Source organism: Petaurus breviceps, unplaced genomic scaffold (assembly GCF_028583685.1).
Source record: "Petaurus breviceps papuanus isolate PSGF00001 unplaced genomic scaffold, PetGlider_PUasm1.0 187, whole genome shotgun sequence".
Classification (NCBI taxonomy): domain Eukaryota; kingdom Metazoa; phylum Chordata; class Mammalia; order Diprotodontia; family Petauridae; genus Petaurus; species Petaurus breviceps.
In genome coordinates, this window is record NW_027185799.1 from 12,271,610 (window position 1) to 12,296,212 (window position 24,603).

A 24,603-nucleotide genomic window follows, 5' to 3' on the forward strand; every position below is an offset into this window, starting at 1 on the left:
TTCCTTCCCTATTCCGCCATCTTGGTACCAGAAGCGTATCTCTACTATTTTAAAAGATTTCAGGAAAGGAGATATCTCAATCTGGAGTTAGGAAGACGAGTTCAAATCCAGATTCAAACACTTACTAATTGTATGACCCTGGGTAAGTCACTTAACTATTGCCTCCCTCAGTTTCTTCATCTGTAAAACTGGAATAATAGCAGCCCTTGTGTCTCAGGGATGTTGTGACAGTAAAATACAATATTTGTAAGGTGCTATCTAGGTGTTAGTTTATTATTATTATCATCATTAGAAATAATAATTCCCATTTCTTTTGAGGTTTACAAAGCACTTTTCTTATAACAACTCTGTGAGGTATAGTATTACTATGATTATTACAATTTTACTAATAGCTAGCATAGTAATGTGCATTTCCATAGTGCTTTAAGGCTTACAAAATGATTTCCATATATTATCTCATCTGATCCCCACAACAACCCTGGGAAGTAGTTACTAATATTATTCACATTTTATATTTCAGGAAACTGAGACAGACCAAGGTTAAGTGACTTACTCAGGGCCACATACCTGGTATCTGAGGATTCAAATTCAGAACTTCCTGATTTCAAGACCCACTACATGTTCTATCCACTACAGATAAAAGAACTAAGCCTAGAAAGATGAAGAGATTTATCCATGGTACCTAGTAACTGTTCAATATTAGAGCCTGGATTTAAAATCTTGTTCTGATCCTTCATCATTCTTTTCTTCCACCATATTTCCATATGTGCCACCCACCTTGTAATAATAATTGATATTATAATAGTCATAAAATACTTTACCTATATTATCTCACTTGATCTTCCTGATAATCCTTTTAGTCAGACACTACAGCTACCATTATTCCCAATTTACAGATAAATAGTCTCAGAGACTTTCAGAGTCATAGCTATTAAGCACCAGAGGCTGTACTTATGACTCCAAGACCAGCAGTAGTTCTACTATATTGCACTGCAAGGACCACAGAGGTATCTAGTCCATCTTCCTCATTTTACAGATAAGGAAACTGAGTTCATGGAGACTGGAGGAAGATTACATTGGAAGGAGGAGAAGAGATGTTGGTGATTAAGCCAATATGGCAGTGATTAAACCATATCTCTAAAATAGGAGTTGTTCTATTAACATTTACCATTCTCTATAGGAATTCCCATAATATGGTAGAAAAATCCAATTTTGGATGTAGTTTAATTGAACTTTTAAAGTTTCTGTTTTCAGTAGGGAAATCAGAAATATAGACATGCTTCAAACATTGCCTTATCTAGGAAAAATGGAAGTGAGAGCTCGTTGGAAATCTCAAAGCCATATGCTCTGCATACTGGGAAAGCTTTTTGTTAGATTAAGGAGGGGAAACCAGGAACCTTGAATCAGCCTCTAAAGCCATTCATTAGAATATAAGACAAGGAATTTTATGAAAGAAAATGCTTTTGAAAAGAATTTGAATGTGACATCCACATGAGTGTACTTTCCTAAACTGCCAGGGATGCTGAAAGTAAACATTGTGGAAAATAAAAACAGACTTGAATAATTACAGGCAGCATCATAACTTTGGATGTCTTCATTATTTTATTTATCAAAACAATTCTATGAGAAATAACAGTGGCAGATCCGACTTTTGTCATACCAGTACATGAAGAATGTGGAAACAGGAATGCAAAGCTCTGAGCTCCATGACATTTCAAAGACAGAGAAAGAATTAAGCATGTCCCTGTGTCCATCCATAGAAATTTGGGTCCACTTATCATACTGCTAGTTCTTTAGAAAGTTCCTTGAAATGAGCTAGCCTGTTATAAGATAACTTAGTTATGGAAACTTTGGAAATCTAATTAAATTCCTGATGAGTATCATTCAGGATATAAATATTTTATGAATTGGAAAATTTATGAAATGGTAATTGTCCAGAGTTCCAGAGGCAGGGAACCTGCAGCCTCAAGGCCACATGTGGCCTTCTAGGTCCTCAAGGATTTGTTCTGTGAAATTTGGACTCAATCAAAGCACCGTACTTGAGGACCTAGATGGCCACATGTGGAAGCCACAGGTTCCACACCCGTGCTCCTGCCCCTGTATAATAGAGCAATGATATTTGTTTTATTTTGTGTTTTGTTTTGTTTGGGCCAGGACAAATATTTTATTAGTAAAATAATTCAGTTCTTTCTCTACTACAGCACACAGCTTCAGGAGAATAACTCTTATTTCTTAAATAAGGCAAAACATGGGAACAGAATCCACCAAAGTACCCCTCTGAGGTATGCCTCATGGCCTCATGGAAGCATTCTTGGGTTTTCCAAGGCCATGATAGTGGAACACAATATCTAGCAGATTCTTCTAAACTGTAGAGGCATCAACAATGGATTCAGGGATGGCCAATGTATCTTCTATTCAAGAATTTGGTTAGCTAAATTGATGTTTTTAACCATAGAGAGGGCTAATATTTTTTCCTGGTTCCAACAACTCATCAAGACATTCTACTAGGGTATAGATGGGCTGTATTCTCTATCAGCAGAGACTCATCTTCTCTGAGCATGGCTCCTTGAAGTCAGTATAAAACCAAAAAAATGGGGATTCCTCCAGTCACTCTCCTTTCATCTGAAGACTTAGTCATTAGATCTTGATATTCTGGTTGACAGTCCCAATGTGGGAAGTTCATCTTACTGCCATAATTGGTTCCTGGTTGAGTCTTTGGTTCCCTTTTTGTTCTCTAGAGGGATAAAGTCTTTTTCCATTTCACTCCCTGGTATACTTCTCTGTACTGGAATGAAAATTGTATTATTATGATTACTTTTCCATTGACTTGCCTGATTTTCAATTGTATTAGACAGTATTTCCCTTTAGAATATTCTTATTCTGCGTGTCACAATATGTATATGCATACTAAAGAAACCTCCCCCATCACTTTAATTTACATTAACTTGAGAAATATTACTAATTCTATCAATCTTGTGGAAGCCTTTTTTTAGGCACTGAAGACATATATATATATATATATATATATATATGCATCTTCTCTACCCTTAAAGAACTTACAATCTAATAGAAAGACAAGAAATATATACAAATAAATTTCTACAAAGTAGACTGCAATAAGGGCAAAGAAGACATTAAGACAAAGTGCTTTCAGAAAACTTTTAGGAAAGGTAATTTTCAGAGGGATTGGAATAGAGTGGTATGTCTTGGGAATTAAGGTACCATCCAAGCTGCACATTTAAAGAAGAGAAATTTTTTTACTAGAATAGTATAAAATGATAGACAAATGTAGGTTTGAATCGTGGAGAAAGTCTTAAATGTTGAACCACTTGTATTTTATCCTATAGGCAAAAGGGAACCACTGAATGTTTTTAGGCAGAAGAACAGTATTGTCAGAGCTGTGCATTATTAGGAAGACCAATTTGGCAGAGTTGAGAAGAATGGATTGGAGAGGGCAGTAGGTGAACCAAAGAGATCAGAGAGATTTTAAAATAATTCAGGCAAAAATTGATGAGGGCCTAAATTAGGGGAGCAGCAAGATGAATGGGGAGGAGTTGGATGTAAGAAATATTGCAGAGGCAAAATAAACAGGAATTGGAAAATTTTAGAATGAGAGTTCATGGAGGAAAGATGACTGGGCCTGAATGACTAGGAGAATCAATAGAAACAGGAAATCTGATGGGGCTGGGCAGTTCTAAGGGGAATGTAAGTTCAGTTTTGGCTTTGTAGGGTTTGAGGTTATGGGAGACATACCTCATTTAGGGATCAGGAAAAAGATAAATCAGGGAAGAATACTGAAAAAGGATAATAAGTCAGTAGGAAAATAAGGAGAAATCGGTGTCATAAAAACTAAAGAACTGTCTCAAGAGGTAGGAATCTATTTGTATTCCAGAGAATAATGATGTGGATCCATAGGTTTTGTCAGGTAAGAGATCATCCTCTAAGGGTCAGAGGAAAAGGAAACAAGGAGTGATGGTTAGTGGCCCTCTTTCTAAGAGAGGATGATTTATTGACCAGAAAAAACCACTATGAAGATCTTCAGTCTTCACAGAGAATACAAAGAACCTCCTAAGATTTCTCAAACTGGATAAACTGCTATCTACTTCTGCATTCAGACTCCATAGTTCTTTCTCTGGATTTGGGTAACATTTTCTATCGTTAGTCTTTGGAATTGTCTTAGATAATTGTATTGCTAAGAAGAGCTAAATCTGTCAAAGTTGGCCATTGCACAGTACTGCTCTTACTGTGTACAGTGTACTCTTGGTTTTGTTCACCTCACTCAGCATCAGTTCATATAAATCTTTCCAGGTTTTTCTAAAGTCTGCCTGCTCATTATTTCTTGTAGAACAATAGTATTCTATTACATTCACATACCACAACTTGATCAGCCATTACCCAGTTGATGGGTATCCCCTCAATTTTCAATTCTTGGCCACCACAAAAAGATATGCTATAAATATTGTTGTTCATGTGGGTCCTTTTCCCATTTTTATGATCTCTTTGGGATACAGACCTAGCAGTGGTATTGCTAGATCAAAGGGTATGAATATTTTTATAGCCCTTTGAGCATAGTTCCAAATTGTTCCCCAGAATGGTTGGATCAGTTCACAACTCCACTAACAATACATTAGTGCTCCGATTTTCCCACATCTTCTCCAACATTTATCATTTTCCTGTTTTGTCATGTTAGCTAATCTGACAGGTGTGATGTGGTACCTCAGAGTTGTTTTAATTTGCATTTCTCTAGAAAGCATTTTTAACTATTACAAAATCTTGAGCAAAGAACTAAGCCTTTGTGGGGGGGGGGTAGTGTTTTCGTTACTGCTCCAGTCCAAGAAGAGATTTGGGAAGGAAGATCATATATTAAAGTGAGATTTAACTTAACATAAGAGTGACAGGTTCCTGGCCAGGGAGGGAGTTTTACTTAGAAAAGAAATGGAAATGTGTTGGCTAGACCAGATATATTTACCCAGGCATCTCATTCTTTAAGAAGGACATGATGACATTAAAGAGGGAAATGAAGAAACAGGAGCAGTGCTAGCAGTAGCAATGGAAAGAAACAGTAACAAGGTGTAATTACAGTGAATGCCAACAGTAGCAGCAGTGTGGCAGACAGCAGTTGCAATGATGGAGCATAGCATCTTGTACTTATCTTTGAATGTGTGGGAGGGGTAGAGAATGATCACTTTTACCCCTTATTTACTTTGCTATTTTGTACCTATTTAAATGTCTCCTTATTTGATTTGTGGCTCCTGGGCAAGTCAGGTAACCTCAGCTTAGGTTTCCTGAATCCTAATGCCATATCACTCACAACTAGGGGGACACCTCCATCCAGATATTACATGGTATCATTTCTCCTCTAAATCTGTTCCTCCAAATTTTCCTAATTCTTATGAAAAAAATTGATTCCTTTTGTCTTTAAATCACAATTATTTTTTCACTCCCTTTAGATCAAACCTTTCCTCGTGATAAAAAAACAAAGTAGCAAAAATAGCCAATACAGCCATCTTGTCTGCCAACATATATATTATATTCTAGTAATATCCCACTTCCTTGTTGTGAAGGAATTGCTGTTTCATTACCTCTTCACTGAGACTATCATTGTTTTTTTCTGATACTTAGAGTTAACTTTATTTTAGAGTTTCACTCATTTAAACTCTAGTCAGAGTGCCATGCCACATGACAGTATTCCCAATAGTGAAACAGTTGGATCAAAGGATATTAACATATAATCACTTTTATTAATTTCAAATTGATATCTGGAAGAGTTGTTACTACTTCCTAGCTCAACCAATAGTGTAGCAAGAGACACGTGTTTTCATGACTCTTCCAAAGCTAACTGCCTCTTTTTTTTAATCTTTGCCAATTTTCATGCCATGAGGTGAAACACCAAAGCTGTTTAATTTGCATTTCTCTTACTGTTATCTGGAACATGGTTTCATGTAGTCATTAATAGTTTACAATTCTACTTTGAAAAACTTTTCATCTTATCTGACCATTTATTTTTTGGGGGAATTATGCACTTCACCAATTCTTTATATATTTCTTTTAGGGGTACATTATGTTCTCACTCACCCAGTATCATAACCTCAGAGTCATTCTTGGATCTTCCCATGTCATCAGCCTAACCCCACTCCATTTGTAGGTTATCAAATGCTATTAATTTTACCCTCCACAAAATTCCTTGAATCAATTTCCTCTTAGTTACCCAATCACTACTCTAGTGCAGGCCTTCATCACCTCTGATCTAAACTACTGAAATCACTCCTTAATTTGTTTTCCTCCTCCCATTTACTTACCTAACCAATCTCTTCCACACCAGTGTAGCCTTCCTCAGGAACTGGGTTAGGCATGCCATTGCCCTTAAAAAATCTTCCCTGGAACTCCATTGCTTCTAAAATAAAATGCAAACCCCTCAGGTTGGCACTTAAGGCCCTCTATAACTTGGCTTCAAACCTACATTTCTGGCCTTACTTCACATTCACCCTCTACATCCCAGCCAAGTCACTCCTGGCTGTTCCAGAATTTAGTGTTTTGTCATCCATCTCTCAGCCTTACCGTGAGCCATCTTTCATACCTGGAATGTCCTCCCTCCTCAACAGCTCTTCTTAGACTCATTACCTTCCTCCAAAGCTCAGCTCAGGTGTTGCTGCCTTCATGAATCCTTCCTTAGTCTCGCAGCTGTGCGTTCTCTTCCTGCTCAGATCACTTTCTAATTATTTACCTGAGAACATGTTGTATAATTCAAGTATAATGGACAGTCCTGGAGGGCACAGGCTGTTTTCTTTCCTTCTTTGTATCCCCATCAGCCAGCATAGTGTTTTGCACATAGCAGATAATTCATACAGGTTTGTTGCTGTGATAGGACAAAACTGTGTCTGGGAAGCTGAGGAAGCTTTGTCCTATCATGCTTGCACTGAAGTGAATTGGTGTTAGGGGAGAGGCTTGGGGCAGGGAAATATTTAGAACAGTATTTTAATGGTTTAGGTAAGAGGAAATAATGGCTTAGACTAGAGTGGTACAAAGACAAAAGATAATTAGAATGGACTGATCTCATGTGGGGTGCAAGGGAGAGGGAGGAGACAAAGATGGCTTTGAGGTTTTGAGCCTGGAGAATGGGAAAACTGCAGTATCATTAACAGTAATGAGGAAATCAAAAGGTGAAGCAAATTGAGGGAGGAGGCAAGTACTTTGATTTGGGGTGTTTTGTTAATAAAATACATGCTATAGAGGTAGTTTAGGTGCAGGCACCTTTGTCCTCTGCCTCCCTGTTACGACTCTAAAAATCTGTTGAAGTGAAGTTATCCCACTTCTGATTTTCTACTTGGTGACTGAGCAGAAGGTTACCTTATTTGTGAATGTGATAAAAGAAGAGCAAGAGACTATGATCTGTACATGTCTGATAGGATTTGAGAAAATTTTAATTATGTATTTCAGAAATTAAAATGAGAATTTTAAATATGGCAAACTAAAATTGAGGGTTTAAATTCATGAGTGGTAACAATAATACAATTTTAGACAGTCAGTAATCTTTTAAAAGAGAAGGCATCTTGGCATTCTGTAGCTACAGATCTTGTCTATGTTGTCCTCCAAATAATAAGTACTTTGTAATTTCAGCATTCTTTCAAATTTTCAAAATGCTTGTATGCCTCTAATCTCACTTTATTTTCATAGCAGCCTCCTAACAAGTAGTGGTAAAGGTAAACTACCGTGTCCTCAGAGGAATAGTAGCAGTGAACACTGCACTGAAGGTCAGGCTCTAGTGGGGCTCACTCTCACAGATCTTTCACCATCCTTCCAACATGACACATGGTAAGTCTTTGGTGACTTGAGTTTTGTCATTTCAATAAGTGCAATACTTCATTATGAATATTATTGCTATTAGGGATTGAAATTTTATTTTTCTTTGAAATACTCATTTGTTCACAATTTGACTTTTGTAGGCCTTTTACATCCTGGGCCTGTGGTCCCATGATATATGACCACGCAAACTTTTGGCAAAAAGAGAAAACACTATTTTTATTTTTGCAAAATATTTCTAGAATAAAGTACTTCCTACATAATTCAATGAATACAAATACAATTCGATCATACAATTTGTAACTTTATTAACAGCTTGTCCTTAACTTATGATGCTTCATTATGTATTTGTTTACAAAGCAAATTATCCACTAACTTCTATGAAAGACAATATATATTGCATCCTTAAGAGAAAATAAATTTCTTAGTATTTTTTCTTCTTAAAACCTCAACATTATAGATCCTGAGTATCTGCTGGTTCCTCTGTGTACTTAAGTCAATTTGTATGTTTTCAGCTTGTTCAGATTTCTAATGCACTGGAAGGAAAATCATTTTTAAGTTTGCATTGATTTATGGCAATATTTGTATTCAACAATCAAATGCTACACTATTTCCTTTTAAATGGTTATGCACCTAATTAATTTCACTTGTTTGACAATTAATTAGTTTCACAGATTCCTATTTTTTGTATTGAACCTGACTATTGATAGTTGGCATAGTTACTGTATCAGATTAAATTCATATTTTTCCAATCATGCCACATAAAAATACTTTTTGTATTTTTAAAAACAGTCCATTGCAATATCATCCAACAGCTTTCATAAATCTAATATAGTCTTCAACAAGTTTCTTCTTCTCATTTATTTTTTCCATTATTGCTTCTAACAAACATGCAGCAAATGGAAACTGGAAGAGAAACAGAAAAAGAAAAATGATTGTCAAAATTCTATATTTCTGCCGGTTAAAAAAAACAACTAAATATCATCAAGACATCAGATTTCATTCAGTTATCTCTGACAACTTTGCACATATTACTTTACCTTCTTCTGGTCTCTTTAAAACTGATTTTTCTTGTTAGTGTGGGTAATTTTGTCCTTTATAATAAAAATGATAAAAGAGCAGAAGTAAAATGAAAAAAGATAAACGCCTTATTGAACAATTCATGGTTTACTGACCATGTTAATGATGTAATCTGCAATACAAGGAGCTTTGCCATTTATCTTCAATCAGCTGATCAATAACAGGTTATAGTCATCTCTAGGGCCCATAGGCCTGTGAAAGTAGTACTGTTAGTTCATCACTCATATAAGAAGGGGCGAGAACTATCAATACACTTCCCTGTGTTATAGGGAAAGATCTTAACAGTTGTACAGTGAAACTTTAGTGTAAAAAATGAGGGAAATACATCCATTGATTAGGATGTTAGAGAAAAGTTTGTTTGGAGTATCAAAGTATAATAGACATATTGCAAGTGGCTGAGTTTATATACTGAAGGGTAAGGCTTGGATGGACTTTGTAATTTATATATCTTCTTGTAAATTCATCAAAATTTTGTCCTCTGTGCCTTACAGAGTTGTTTAAAGACCTTCTAGACCCACAAAGACTGGAATTTCTTTTGCAATTCCCTTCCCCTCTCCTCCTCTTAGGGACACTCTTGTCCTTGTCATTGTCGAGCAGAAATGATTCTTCTTAGGGCATAGAAGTTCTTCCTCTCTCTCTTCTCTAAAACTTACCACTAAGGAAATAATGAGCTAATGCTAATAAAGAAGTCTATAAAAATGTTAAAGCTTCCAGAGAAATACATGACAATACATTTAGCTCTCTAGCTTGTCCAAAGATCTCATTCTGGGTTGATATGGTCTGCCTCCAACAAAACTGTCAGTTAAGGAGTGTCAGTGAAGGGACAGTAGGATACAGAGTATTTGGAACTGGAAGTGATCTCAGGATCATCTAATTTACCCTTTATCTTTGACATCTGTCCTAACTGAGGTCCTGAAAGATCAGGAGTGAGGTGGGCAGTTGCAAAGCCTGGATTCAAACCCAGGTCCTTGGACTCCATATGTAGTGCTCTTCTCACTACACCACTTAGTACAATGGTACATGGAGTCTTATGTCCTTAAAAAGTAGGTAAGACCAGAGTGACCAGCATTTAAGGGAAAGCTGAAGCAAAATAGTGATTTGCTCAGGTTTTTTATGGAATTGGTGAGAGAGGACCAGATTCTGGATCTTACATATCTAGTGACTACACAATATGGAATAAATGGCATCATTTTATACAATGTTCTCCTTATACTTCAAGGGTTAGTATATAAATTAAGGTGAATACACTTTTCTGAGTTGATGAAATATAAAAAGTGAAAATAATTTGTGCTTAATTGAGGTTCATTGTGAAATCAGGGGATTTTTTTTCTGATGCTGTTTTAATTATAAACCTTCCTTAAATTTCACCAGTCAGATGATGCAACAGTGCATGACATCTGTTCCAATTTAATTTGTGACCTCTGTTTATCTGTTCCAGCCTATATAATTTGCTTCACTTTTTAAAGTTAAAAAGTAACTTTGTTTGATGGATGACATTTGACATGTCATGTGAGGAAAATATATTACAAAAATAATCAAGTATGCTTTAAACTTATTTTCCTACTGTATATCACAAACATTCCCAGCTTATTAAGGTTAATCCCTCCTTGAATTTGAAAATAAACTATATTGCCTGTGTAATTTCCAGTATAATAAAATTCACATTATTGACATGAAAAATGTGATATATTTTTCCTTATTTCCTATGACAAAATTTAGAATTATCATTTTTTTTTTTTGCTTTTTGGAGGGCAATTGGGGTTAAGTGACTCGCTCAAGGTCACACAGCTAGTTTTTGTGTTAAGTGTCTGAGGCTGTATTTGAACTCAGGTCCTCCTGACTCCAGGGCTGGTGCTCTATTCACTGCACCACCTAGCCGCTCCCTAGAATTATAATTCTTATGGGAAAAGCTAGCCCTAAATCTAAGCACACATCCTTGAGATGATAAGAATCTCATAGTTCTGGAATTGTTTTTAAGTATTAAACTGATCTACTAAATTATTTCTAAGATATAAAAATGGTCTTTATATTTAAACCAGAAAGTTATAACAGAGAAAGAAAACTATAGACCAATTTCCTTAATGAGCATTGATGTAAAATTTTTAAATAGAACATAATCAAAGAGTTTGTAGAACAAATTAAAAGGATTATACACCATTACCAAGTTTTATTTATATCAGGGTTAGAGCAGAGTTAGTTCAATATTAGGACAACTATCAAAATAATAGTCCATATTAATGACAAAACCAGCAAAAGTCATATGATTATATTGATAGATACAGGAAAAAACTTTTGAGAAAATACAACTATTTTTATTTAAAACACTAAAAACACAGAAAAAAATATATCTCCCCTTAACAGGGTAAATAGTATTTATCTAAAGCTAAAAATCAACATTATATGTAATGGGGATAAATGAGAGGCCTTTCAAAATAAGATCAGGGGTAAAGCAAGTATGTCTTTTATCTTAGAAAATCTAGCAACAAAACAAGAAAAGGAAGTGAAAGGAATAAGCATAGCCCAAGAAGAAGTACAATTATTACTTTTGCCAAGGATATGATGCTTTATTTAGAGAACACTAAAGGACCAACTAAAATTGATCAAAACAATAATTTAGCAAAGGAGCAAAATACAAAATAAATGCACATAAATTATAAGCATTTCTTAATATAGTCAATAAAATCAAATGAAGTGAAGAAAGAGAAGTACATAAAATATGTGATAGTCTATCTACAAAGTTCCTATACACAGGAACTATATGAAATCAACTACAAAACACTTTATAGAAATAAATGCATACCTAAATTACTGGAGAAACTTTAATTGTTCGTGGGTAAACCAAGCCAATATCATGAAAATTATAGTACTACCTAAATTAATTTATTCAGTACCATACCAATCAAACTACCAAAGGTTTACATTTTGGAGCTACAAAAAGTAATAATGCAATTTATCTGTCAAGGTCAAGAATTTCAAGCAAAATAATGAAGGAAAAAAAAGGAAAGGAAAGGCACCTAGCAGACACCAATCTTAAACTATGCTAGAAAGTAGTAATCATCAAAACAGTTTGGTACTGGTTAAGAAATAAAGAGGTTAATCAGTAGAAAAAATTAGGACTATAACATACAGAAACAAATAAACAGCTCATCTAGTGTTTGCTAAACCCAAAGACTCCAGGTACTGGGGTAAGGACACACTATTTGACAAAATCTTCTGGGAAAACTGGAAAGTCATCTGGCTGAAATTAGTTTTAGAGCACCATGTATCAAAATAAGCTCCAAATTGATGCATGACAAATACAAAAGGTCACATCATAACCAAGCCAGGGGAGCAAGGAAGAACTTAATTTCCAGATCTGTGGATGTGACCAAACAAGGCATGTAGAGGATCACAGTAGATAAAATGGAAAATTTTGATTGTTGTTGTTGTTCAGTTGGCTTTCTTTGTGACCCCAATTTGTCATTTTCTTGACAAAGATACTGCAATGGTTTGCCATTTCCTTCTCTAGCTCATTTTATAGATGAGGAAAGTAAGGCAAACAGGGTTAAGTGGCTTGCTCAGTGTCACACAGCTAGTGAATGGCTGAGGCTGGATTCTAATTCTGGTCTTCCTGACTCCAGGCCTGGTGCTCCGTCCTTTGTACCATCTAGTTGCCTTTGCAACAAACGTAACCAATGAAGCTATGATTAGAAGGGAAACTGTTAACTGTTGGAAAAATCTTTACAATACATTTCTCTGCTAAAAGTCTTATCTCCAGGATCTATAATGAAATGGATTCAAATTCGTAAGAATATTTTCCCCAAGTGAAAAAATGGTCCAAGAATATAAACAGGAAGTTCTCAGAAGACAAGTGGGATTAAAATAGGCATAAAAAGAAAATTCTTCAAATCACAAGTAGAAACACGAAAATTAAAACAACTCTGTGGTTCTACCTCACACATGTTGAATAGTGAAGGTAGTAATAAAGGAAAATAACAAACTTTGATGAAGTTATGAAAAAATAGGTACATTAATACATGGTTGCTGGTATTGTGAATTTGTCCTGCCATTCTGGAAAACAATTTGGAATATTCCTGAAAAGTTATAAACTGCATACCCTTTGACTCAATGATCCTATTACTAGACCTATGTGTTAAAGAGACCAAAGAAAGAGGAAAATGACCCATAGGCACAAAAATATTTGTAGCAGTTCTTTTTGTAGAAAGAATTGGAAACTAATGGAGTACCCATCAATTGTGGAATGCCTGAACAAGTTATAGTATATGAATGATTGTAATAAAATATTAATTTGCCCTAAGAAATGATGAAGGGGACAGTTTCAGAAAAAAACAACTTGGTAATAAGTAAATAAACTGATGCACACTGAAGAAAGAACCAGAAGAACACTTTATGCAATAAAAATAACAATACAAAAGTGAACGACTTTGAAATATTTAACTTTTATCAACACAATGACCAACCATGATTTCAGAGCACCTATAATGAAGAAGGTTATCTGTCTCCCAAAAGACAGGTGATGTACTCAATTTGAAGAATGAGACATGTATTTATGGACATAAGCAACGTGAGAATTTGTCTTGCTTTACTATACATATGTTACAAGGGTTTTGTTTTTATTTTTTTTAGTAGCAGGGAAAAGTGAGAGGAAAATAAAATACTTATTATTTAAAAAATAATTCAAGCTATATGCCCACTGGCCAATAAGCAGAAATACTACTGAAGGAACTAAACCACTAATACTGACATTCACAATATTAATGAAACCAGAAGACTCAAGCAAGTTACAGATAAATGAAAGGATGGTTCACAAGTTCTCTTTAGAGTGGTAAATAAAAGAGCTGCTCCAAAGCAATGGGAGAAGGAAAGGAAATATACCTGTGATTTCCTTGATATAGGGAACTCAAAGCTGAGGTAACTTCCTCTACCAATGCAGCTTGGAATCTTCCCTGCAACTTATAGAAATTAGAAAGTTACCTAGAGTATCCAACTGGTTGTCAAGGGCTGTGTGCATAGCAACTCCTGAATGCTGCCCCAACCCAATTAAAGCATAATTGGAAAATGTTTAATAAATAAACAAAATAAATAAAAATACAATATAACAGATGTTCATTTGTGATTGTCTACATCTGCAGCAGATCCATTTATGAGTGTGACACCACTGGCCTAGAGTACCGACAAATGAAGGGGTTTGCCCAATGTCACATAGCCAGTATTGTGATAGAGGCTGGACTTCAGGCTTTTGCCCCAAAGCAAGAGGAAACATCATTTCATGTGATCCTTGTATACCTTAGCTTGTATTGCTTATAATACACATCAGCAGACACGTGTCTGATAGTAACATACAAAGATCACAATCAATTATTTATGAAATTAAATAAAAAGATAATTTATTGCCCGTACCTATTGAAGAGTGTGAAAACAAAGGAAAATTTCATAAAGAACTTTACAATGTCCTTTAAACCAAAGCAACATATATAATCAGATAAATAATACACAGACACAGACACAGACATAGGCACACACACACACAATGAGGTGACTGACCACAGAGAAACACTGTGAAAAAATAAGTTAGAAAGTATGGTTTTGAATAAAGAAATTAAAGGAGACAAAAGCTTATAAACTTTCCAAGAGCCATAAGCATATGTATCATAAATACTTTACAAATAGTCAGATAATGTTGGCACAACATGACTCAAACAATATCATGACAAAATGAAATGGACTATATATTAATAGAAAACAACTGGTTTTCATCATGGGAATCATTTTTTAATTAGTTGTGTTCAATCACACCATCAATTAGGTAGTTAGTCACTACCAAATCAGAAAAAAGGTGAAAACATTGCATTAAATTAAAATAACTCTAACTTGATTAGTTTAAAATAACTTTTTAAAATGACAAATGGATAAAGGTAAAGGTATTGACACAAATTATCACCATTTTTTTACCAAGATTTAAATTGATATGAACTAGTAATTGCAACAAGGAAGCAAAAACTTAGGCTTCTTGCCAAGCAGAGAGATATAGTAGTCTCTGCACACTGGTTTAAAGTACAAACTCATATGTAAAACATTGTAAAGGAAGATGGCAGATGTGTGGATGATGGATACATGCAAAATGGCAAAAAAGTGTGGAGGTGAAACTACAAAATACCTGTAATAGGACTCATCTAATTCAGATGTTCCCAAATGTATTAGCTGACAAAACTGGAAGAATATATGTCAATTTGCCATTCCTTCAATAATAATATATTCTCAAAATAGTGGAAGTACCACATGTGGACTATGTTACCTAAGTATGTGAAGTATTAATGGCAATTAAGATGCCAGAAAATGAAGCCAGAGTGAGATATAGCAATGCCACATACTCACAGAAGAAATCTGATTTGGAGGTAGCCTAAATATTAAGAACACTGAAGTAAACTCTTCCCTTTACAGACTTAGTTCTGCTGGTATATAATTGTGATTCAAAGTTACTGAGAATTCTTTGTTTTCTCATTTTTATGTATTTACCCAGGTCATTTAAAAATTTTAGCAACTTGATTTTCTGCTTTCCATTTCAAAAATGCATTGTTAAACATTTTATCAATTTTGCTGGCTTCTTAAAACTGTCATTTTGTTCATCAGTTGAGTGCCATCCTCCAGTCCTCCAATGTATCTGTGACAGCTTCAATGGCCTCAGTAGTGTGAACCACAAGTCATCTAACCATTTAAACCTTCCCCAGTAGGGTTCACAGTAAAAGCCCTTTGAAAATAAAGACTATTGGACCCATGCTATTAAGGATGGCAGAATTACTTTTCATTTATTTTCCTCCAGCTTTTTCAATTTATTTTTTTCTACTTGTTTAGGAATTGCTAATTTGTTAGAGTGGGGGTTCTTAAAAAATCACATAACCAGTTTGTAAAAAATGTGAGCAGGTTTTCAAAGCTCTGTAAGGGTGGGAGTAGTCGATCTTTGTCCTTCCTTCTCTCTTGCTTCCCTCTCGTCCAGGCCCAAGGATCACACTGCACCATTATGCTCTAAGCCTCCTACCTGCCTCCTGACTATAAACTAGCAGAGTTACACATTTAAAGGGCTCCAATTCACTGCACATTTTTAGCCACAAATCCCAAGTTCTCCTTCCAATTTGAAGTTATGTTTTCAGCTTTTGTATAGGGACAAAAGGTGGTAAGACACATCCTCGTTGAAGTTATCTGACAACATCACAGAACCATCATGATAAAAAGCAATGTTGCACTCCATTGTTGACTGGGCAAGCATGAGAACATCATCCATTATACAGAAGCCAGGCAAGTATGCCATAATAAAATTGATGGGCAATACTGATAAACTTCTCTGGGCAACCAAATTTTGCCATAATTTTTCACAAGCCCTCAAGACTGACAGTGGCAAAGGCCTTCCTTAGATCTACAAATGTTGTTTACTGACATCTGTTCTGTTCTGCCCCTGGAATTTCTCCTGCAGTTTCTGAGCAACAAACACCATATCAGTCATTCTTAGCTCTTTCTGAAGCCACCCTGGCTCTTGAGTAGATTGCCATCTTCCAGGCGAAGGATCAGCCTATAAGAAGAACTCTAGAGAGCATTTTGCTGGCAATGACAAAGACAGAGATCCCCTTGTGACTATCACAGGACAATCTATTTCCTTTTCCTTTATAAAGATGAACAATAGAAGCATACTTGAATTCCTGGGAAATAACCTCCTCTTGCCCTATAACCCAGAAGATTTCAGTCAGCTTTTGTATGAGAAGTGGACCCTCAGCCTTGTAAATCTCAGCTGGAATAGTATCAGTGCCAGGTTATGTGGCATACAAGAGGACACTAATGGCATTCAAAACCTCTTCACTTGGAAGTTTGGTTAGAGAAGGAATGACTTCCATATGATCAATGGCTTTGGAGTGGTTGATGATGGTCTGTTGAGAAATTCCAGGGAGAGAGCAAGTCAGTGGATAAACTATGTTAGACCTGGGAGAGAGAAGAGCATGGTATGGCCCCTGCCCCTGGGGCAATAAAGATGGTGGCTACAGCAGCAGCAGCAGGGTGGCTGCTTCCTCAGCTCCAGACCCATGGATGGTGGGGGAACCAGGCAGTTGACTGGAAGGCAGTCACAGGAATCTCTTTGCTGGTGCCAAGGCAGGATTCTCTTGCTTTGCACTGCTTAGATCTGGGCCATGGTCCTGGGTGGGCTGGAATGCTGCCGTGGCAGAGCTTGTGCTTGCTGTAGAGAAGGGGTCCTCTTTGCAGTTCTGAGGTGGGTGCCTGGAGGTGGTTCTGGCGGCAGCTGTGCAGGGCCCTGGGGATTTGGGACACAGTGCTCTCTGCTCTGGAGGCAGATTTCTGCTGTGGCAGGGAGTTCAAGGGTCAAGTAACTGGCTGGAATAATAAGCAAACAGACTATAGAATTGTTCTTTGGTGACAAAGAAGATAAAAAAATATAGAACCAGAAGACAACAAAGTGAAAACTCCTGCATCAAAAGCCTCCAAGAAAAATATGAATTGGTCACAGGCCAAGGAGGAGCTCAAGAAGGATTTTGAAAATCAAATAAGAGAAGTAGAGGAAAAACTGGGAAGAGAAATGAGAGTGATGCAAGAAAATCACAAAAAATGAATCAGCAGCCTGTTAAGGAGACCTAAAAAAACTGAAGAAAATAATACCTTAAAAAATAGACTAACTCAAATGGAAAAGAGGCCCAAAAAGCCAATGAGGAGAAGAATGTCTTAAACTGACCATATGGAAAAAGGAAGTCCAAAAGCTCATTGAAGAAAATAATTCCTTCACAGTTAGAATGGAGTAAATGGAAGCTAATGACTTTATGAGAAATAAAGATATTATAAAACAAATTCAAAAGAATTAAAAAATAGAAGATGATATAAAATATTTCATTGGAAAAACAACTGAACTGGAAAATAGACCCAAGAGAAAGAATTTAAAATTATTGGACTACCTGAAAGCCATGATCAAAAAAGAGCCTAGACACCATCTTTCAAGAAATTCTCAAGGAAAGCTGCCCTGCTATTCTTGAACCAGAGGGTAAATTAGAAAATGAAAAAAATCCACTAACTGCCTCTTGAAAAGGATCCCAAAAAGGAAACTCCTAGGAAGATTATAGTCAACTTCAAGAGTTCCCAGGTTAAGGAGAAAATATTACAAGCAGTCAGGAAGAAACAATTTGAGTATTGTGGAAACACAATCAGGATAACAAGATCTATAAGCTTTTACATTAAGGGATAGAAGGGCTTGGAATATGATATTCCAGAGGTCAAAGGAGCCAGGATTAAAACCAATAATCACCTACTCAGCAAAACTGAGTATAATACTCCAGGGCAAAATATGGATATTCAATGAAATAGAGGACTTTCAAGCATTCTTGATGAAAGGAACAGAGCTGAACAGAAAATTTGACTTTCAAATGCAAGAATCAAGAGAAGCATGAAAAGATAAACAGGAAAGAGAAATCATAAGGAACTTATTAAAGTTGATCTATTTACATTCCTACATGGAATGACGATATTTGTAACTCATGAGCCTTTTTTTAGTATTAGGATAACTGAAGGAACTATGTGTGTGTATATATATATATGTGTGTGTGTGTGTGTGTGTGTGTATTATATGTGTGTATATGTATATATGCATACATATACAGAGGGCTTGGTGAGCTGAATATGAAGGGATGATATCTAAAAAATAAAATTAAGAGGTGAGAGGGGAATATATTGGGAAGAGAGAGGGAGAGACAGAATAGGGTAAATTATCTTACATAAAAGAGGCAAGAGAAAACTGTCACAATGGAGGGGTAGAGCAGAGAGGTGAAAGGGAGTGAGTAAACCTACTCTCATTGGATTTGGCTTAAGGAAGGAATAACATATACACTCAACTGAGTATCTTACCCTACAGAAAAACGGGGGAGGAGGGTATAAAATGGAGAGATGATAGAAGGGAGGGCAGATTGTGGGAGGGTATTTTCAGAAGCAAACACTTTTGAAAAGGGACAGGGTCAAAGGAGAAAATAAAATAAATGGGTGTCAGGATAGGATGGAAGGAAATATAGTTAGTCTTTCACAATATAACTACTATGGAAATGTCTTGCATAACTATATTGAATTGCTTGTCTTAATGGGGATAGGTGAGGAGGGAAGAAGGGAGAGAATCTGGAACTCAAAGTTTTAAAAACAAATATTTAAAAATTGTTTCTACATGCAACCAGGAAATAAGATATACAGGCAATGGGGTATAGAAATCCATCTTGCCCTACAAGAAAGTAGGGAAAGGAGGTAAGGGGAGATGGGGGGATAGAAGAGAGGGAAGACTGGGGGAAGTGGTAATCAGTATGCTTGCCACCTTGGGGTGGGGATAAGCGAAAGAAGGGAAGAAAATTTAGAACTCAAAAATCTTGTGGAAATGAATATTGAAAACTAAAATAAATAAATAAAATTTAAAATATTTAATAATAAATTAAAATAAAATAAATTTAAAATAAAATTTAAAAAAAGAAAAGAAAAGCTGTGTTATGTGTGAGGAATAAGGAGGACAGTTGGTATCAATGAAAAAAGGTTTTGAAAAGAATGAGAAATAAGTCTATAAAAGCAGAAGGGTTCATAAAGGTCCGAGGTTGTGAAGTTTTAAATTCTAAACAGTAGTTTATATTTTATTGTATACATAACGGGGAGCCAGAGTTTCCCCACCAGAGTGGGAAAGTAATTGGGTCAAACCTTCAATTTAGAAAAATCATTTTGGAAGATACGTGGAAGATGAATTAAAGCAAGATTCTTAAGCCTTTTTGTTATAACATAAATCCCTTTGGCAGTCTCATGAAACTTAGGAACCCTTCACAGAAAAAAAAAGTTCTTAAATGAATAAAATAAAATACACAGATTACAAAGGAAAACAATTATGTTTGAATACAGTTATAATTTTTTTTAAAAAGCAAGTTCAAAGACAGCAGGTTAAGAACCCCTGGTTGAGAGAGACTTTGGGTAGTGAGACTGATTAGGAAGCTACTGAAATAGTCCAAGTAGAAGGTGATGAGGGCTGGAATGAGGAGGGTGGCCTTTGAGTTATCATCTCAGAAATTCTCTGAGTCTTAAGTGAGAGAGACTTAACTACATTATTAGGGAAGATGGGGAGTTCTCTAGGAGACAGGACAGCTCTCAAGGAGTTTTCCTATTAGATCTATTTCCCATGGATATTTGTCATAGTTCTCTTGTACTGCTTGACTGAGTGGAGAGCAGAATTTCTTCCTTCTACTATGTTTCTAGATTTTAGTGGAAGTGTTTCCCTTAACCTGGAAACCTAAGTGCCATCAACAAAGGGGATTTTTTGTAAAAAATGTTCTCTGACAAATAAGTCTCTAGCAGAGGATATATAGGGAGAAAAATCACTGCACAAAAGCTCCTGCTAGCTCCAACTCAGACTATGGTTCCTTTTGCTGACTGGGAAGTACAGGTCTGAGAAATCCTAGTAAACAGGCATTTTGGGGGAGGTCCCCATTTCTAAGGATAGTGCCTGGTACATAGTAGGAGCATGGTAAATTCTTGACTATCTTTCAACTCTTGCATAAAGCACAGGAAGAAGAATTGTACCTTCCACTCTAGACTGGCTATTTTAGAATAGTGTTAGCTCTTCAGCACCCATTATAGAGAAAGAAGTGGACAACAGTGGGATAGTTCATGGAAACCAAATTCAATTAGAATATTTATTACACAAATCAACACTTACCTTTTTCTACACTGCTATTTTACTATCTCTCTCTCTCTGACATATACACATACGCAGAGTTTACAAAGGTTAAATTGTTGCTGAAGAAAGCTTTATTTTGCACAGATTTTCAATGGCTTCTTTCATACAAACACCTGCAGATTCCTACCTGTGGGTACTGGTATTCCACTGCCAAAATCTCTACTTTATGTCTTATATTTAAAAAAATTGGCTCTATAAAAATGCATCCTCTATAAAGGCAAGACATAAATGATGTGTGCAGATGTTTGAGGGATATATTGGATATGACATCCATGACTATAAGATATAGAAGGCACAGTTTATAATATGAAAACTAGCTGCAATGGGCAAAATTGTAAAATGGATATTCCTATGTTAGTAGAAAGCAAAGTAGAAAAGTAAATTAGGTTCAACTTTAAGAAATGAAATTAACAATATTTTTATTTTGCTCTTAATAAAATACTATTGCTAAAATAATATTTTAAATGTCTTTGACTTTTTTCCCTTAAATTGACTTTAGCATGAAACAAATTACAACATAATAAAATATAGCAAGTATCCATTAGACTATTCTGTCCGAAGAGAGAGAAAATCAAATGTTTAGACAAGAGATATTTATTGCCCTCCAGTAAAGAATTTAATCATCAATAATCTGAGCAGGATGAATTTGGATATACCCTGAGTTTCTAGTCAAGGCTAGGGAATTTTTCATGATATTCTCGTAAATGGAGGACAGTGATATTGTATGACTGTAGGGGGAGGAGTTTATGTAAGAAATTAGAGAGAAGAGATACTTTTTTTTTCTTCTTCAAGAGATTACTTAGTAACTGACTACAGATATGTGGAGTGAGAAAGATGGCCTTTGCAAGTAGAAGCCAAATAGGTAAAACTAGATCATCAACCTACCCCCAATTCCCAACTTGCCTTCCCAGAGACTTAAGGGAATCAGATATATCTTATCAAAGAGCTAAGAAGCTCTTGGTTTGAGCTAAGATGGCTTTTTCCCACTAAGAAAACTTATTCACTTTGTATTTTCTGGTATAGTCTAATCTGTTTAAATTCTATAACTGCAAACCTGTTTTTATTTGCTTGGATAAATGTGTTTTATTGCAACTCATGATCTGTATCTTTTGTGTAACTAGAGTTTGATGGGAAGGAGTCAAATGACAAATATAAGGTAAGGGCTACTCATTTCCTTTTATGGGACAGTCACCAGGTTGGCCAGTGGCTTTTGTTTTTAAATTTATTCTAAACTGGGGTGGCTAGTGGTGGCGCAGTTAATAGAACACTGGCCCTGGAGTCAGGAGGGCCTGAGTTCAAATCCAGCCTCAGATACTTCACACACACACACACACACACACACCATGTGACCTTGGGCAAGTCACTTAACCCCAGCTGCCCTACCTTCCCCCCTCCAAAAAAAAAGTAAATTTATTCTAGACTTAAATAAAAATAAGAAAAGAAAAAAAATTGTCATGTACACAGAACATAAGAGAGGATTTAATATAAAACAATAAATTTGCATTTCAAGAAAACCTATATAATAAATACTACACACTGTTTTCAGAGTTGTCCAGATTTTCTTTGCCTCCTTGTAGGTTTTCTTTTGTTCTCTGCTATGCATTTTTTTTACTTTATTTTTCCTCTCCCTCACCCCCAAAGAAGGCTATAATCAAGCAGATACACACACATACATAAATATATGTGTATATATATGTATATATATACAAAACACATATATATAGATATCTATAAACATACACACACACACACACACACACACATATATATATATATGTATATATAACTGTACTATACTTCTTTCCACTCAGCTTTTGTTTCTCTGAAGGTAGAATAGCATTTTCCTTCATTAGGCCAAGTCTTTCTATGTTTTTCTAAATCAATCCACTCATCATTTCCTACACCACTGCAATATTCCAACCCAATCACATTCTATCTGAGAGACTGTTTCTACAAGTTTTTTTTCCAATTTTCTGCCTTCTTTCTATTATTGGCTGCATAGGTTTTAATTTAAAATAATCAAAATTATCCATATTACACTTCAACAATGCTCTCACCTTATAATATAGATCTGATACTACTGAATCTTCTTCCTTTATTTCTTTCCCCCCTGGTTTCTTTGAAGTTCCTGACCTTTTATTCTTCTAAATGAACTATTATTTTTTCTAACTCTAAGATAATTTTTTAATAATTTAATTGGGATGTATTACAATATTTCTCACCCTATTCCTATCCCTTCTACTTTACTTCTACCTGCTACCTTGCCTTCCTATTCCTTAATCTAACCACCCCTCCAAGAACCCCTGCCTTATCCTGAACTTATCCCTTCGCCTTGCCCTCTTGTTTCTTTATGAATTTAGAAGACTTTTCTACCTTTCTAGATATATATGTTGTTCTCTCTCTAACCCACTCCTAATGAGAATAAAGTTTCAGCACTACTGGTCTTACCCCCCTACTAGCTTCTTCTGTTATCAGTTTTTCCTTTTTTGCCTCATTTGTATGAGATAATTGCTCCTTTTTCTCTCTCCCTACAGTTTTATTTTTTTAAAGAATCATCCCATCATACTTGGCTCAGTCCAAGCCTTTCTTTCAAACAACCCAAATAAAAATGATAGTTGCAAAAGATCTGATAATATTTTCATATATAAGAAATAAACAATTTGGACCTTACCGAGTCCCTTATAATTGGTTTTTAATGTTTGTCTTATATTTCTCCTGGATGTTATATGTAGAATTTTCCCCTAAGTTCTGCTGGGGGGTTTTGTCACAAATGTCTGAAAAGTCTTTCAGTTTGTTAAATGTCCATTTTTTTTCATTCAGGATCATACTTATGTAAGTTATGCCCAGTTGTAACTCCAGGTCTTTTGTTCTATGAAATATAGTAGTCCAAGACCTATGGTCTTTCAATGAAGTAGTTGCTAGATTTTGTGAAATCCTTATTTTAGCTCCACAATCTTTAAGTTGTTTCTTGTTGTTGTTTCCAATATTTTTTCCTTAACTGGGGAGCACTGAAACTAGTTATGATATTCCTGTAAGTTTTCCTCCTAGATCTCTTTCAGGTGGTGTTTGGTGAATTTTTCCTATTTCTGTTTTGCCTTCTTATTCCAGAACTTCACAGTAATTTCCTTCATAGTTTCTTGTAATAATGTATTGATTCTCTTTTTAATAATAATTTTCAAGTAGTCCAACTATCCTTATATTATTTTTCCTGTCTGCTCTACAGATCAGTTGTTTTTCTGATAGAGATGTTTCACATTCTCTTCTTTTTTGTTTTATTATTTCTTTGTGCTTTAGTATGTCATTAGCTATCCTTTGCCCAATTCTAGTTTTCAAGGGATTATTTTCTTCTTTAAGTTTTTAATTCTCTATTTCTAGTTGGTTGACTTTTTTTCATAATTTTCTTGGATTGTTCTTGTGTTTTTTCCTAATTTTTCCTCAATCTCTCTTATTTGATTTTTAAAGTCCTTTTTAAGTCCTTCCAAGAAATATTTTTTGTGTCTGCAACCATTTGATGTTTCTCCTTGTAAAAGGAGTCACTTTTTTTTAGCTCCATCATCTTCCTCTGAATATGAACCCAGATGCGGCTTTTGTTTTAAACCTAAAAATGGTTCTTCTTCTCCAGTAGTATATCAAGAGGCAGAAAGATATTAGTCCAGTACCCCCTCTCAGAGATCACAGGGAAAAGTTCCAGGGATCCATATCAATGGATTTCGTAAGCACATAATCCATATATCTTACATAGGCAATATATAACTTACATAAAGACAGAATTCAAGAAAGCTATTTTGCTTGTTGGAATGAACACAATATTTTTAGAGTGCTAAAATAAGGTAGAAAACTTCAAAAACAATATTTTTTGGGGGGTTCACAATTCTGAGGACAGTTACATTATAGCTTCTAAATGTTACTTGTTGTTGACTATAAAGTTCCCTATATTCCCTCTGCCAAAGATCTATCTTCCCCTAAGAGGCATTTGGAGTTGT

The 24,603-nt window shown here is 35.5% G+C and overlaps 1 protein-coding gene across 1 annotated transcript in view; it reads right to left on the reverse strand.

The window, feature by feature from the left end:
* Positions 1-7,836: 7,836 nt before the first annotated feature.
* Positions 7,837-24,603, reverse strand: part of CNTLN (centlein) — a 492,075-nt gene continuing 475,308 nt past the window's right edge. The window contains exon 27 of the mRNA XM_069090553.1: positions 7,837-8,706. Coding sequence (XP_068946654.1) covers positions 8,605-8,706 — 102 coding nt within the window. The 3' untranslated portion in view covers positions 7,837-8,604. The remainder of the gene's footprint in view (positions 8,707-24,603) is intronic.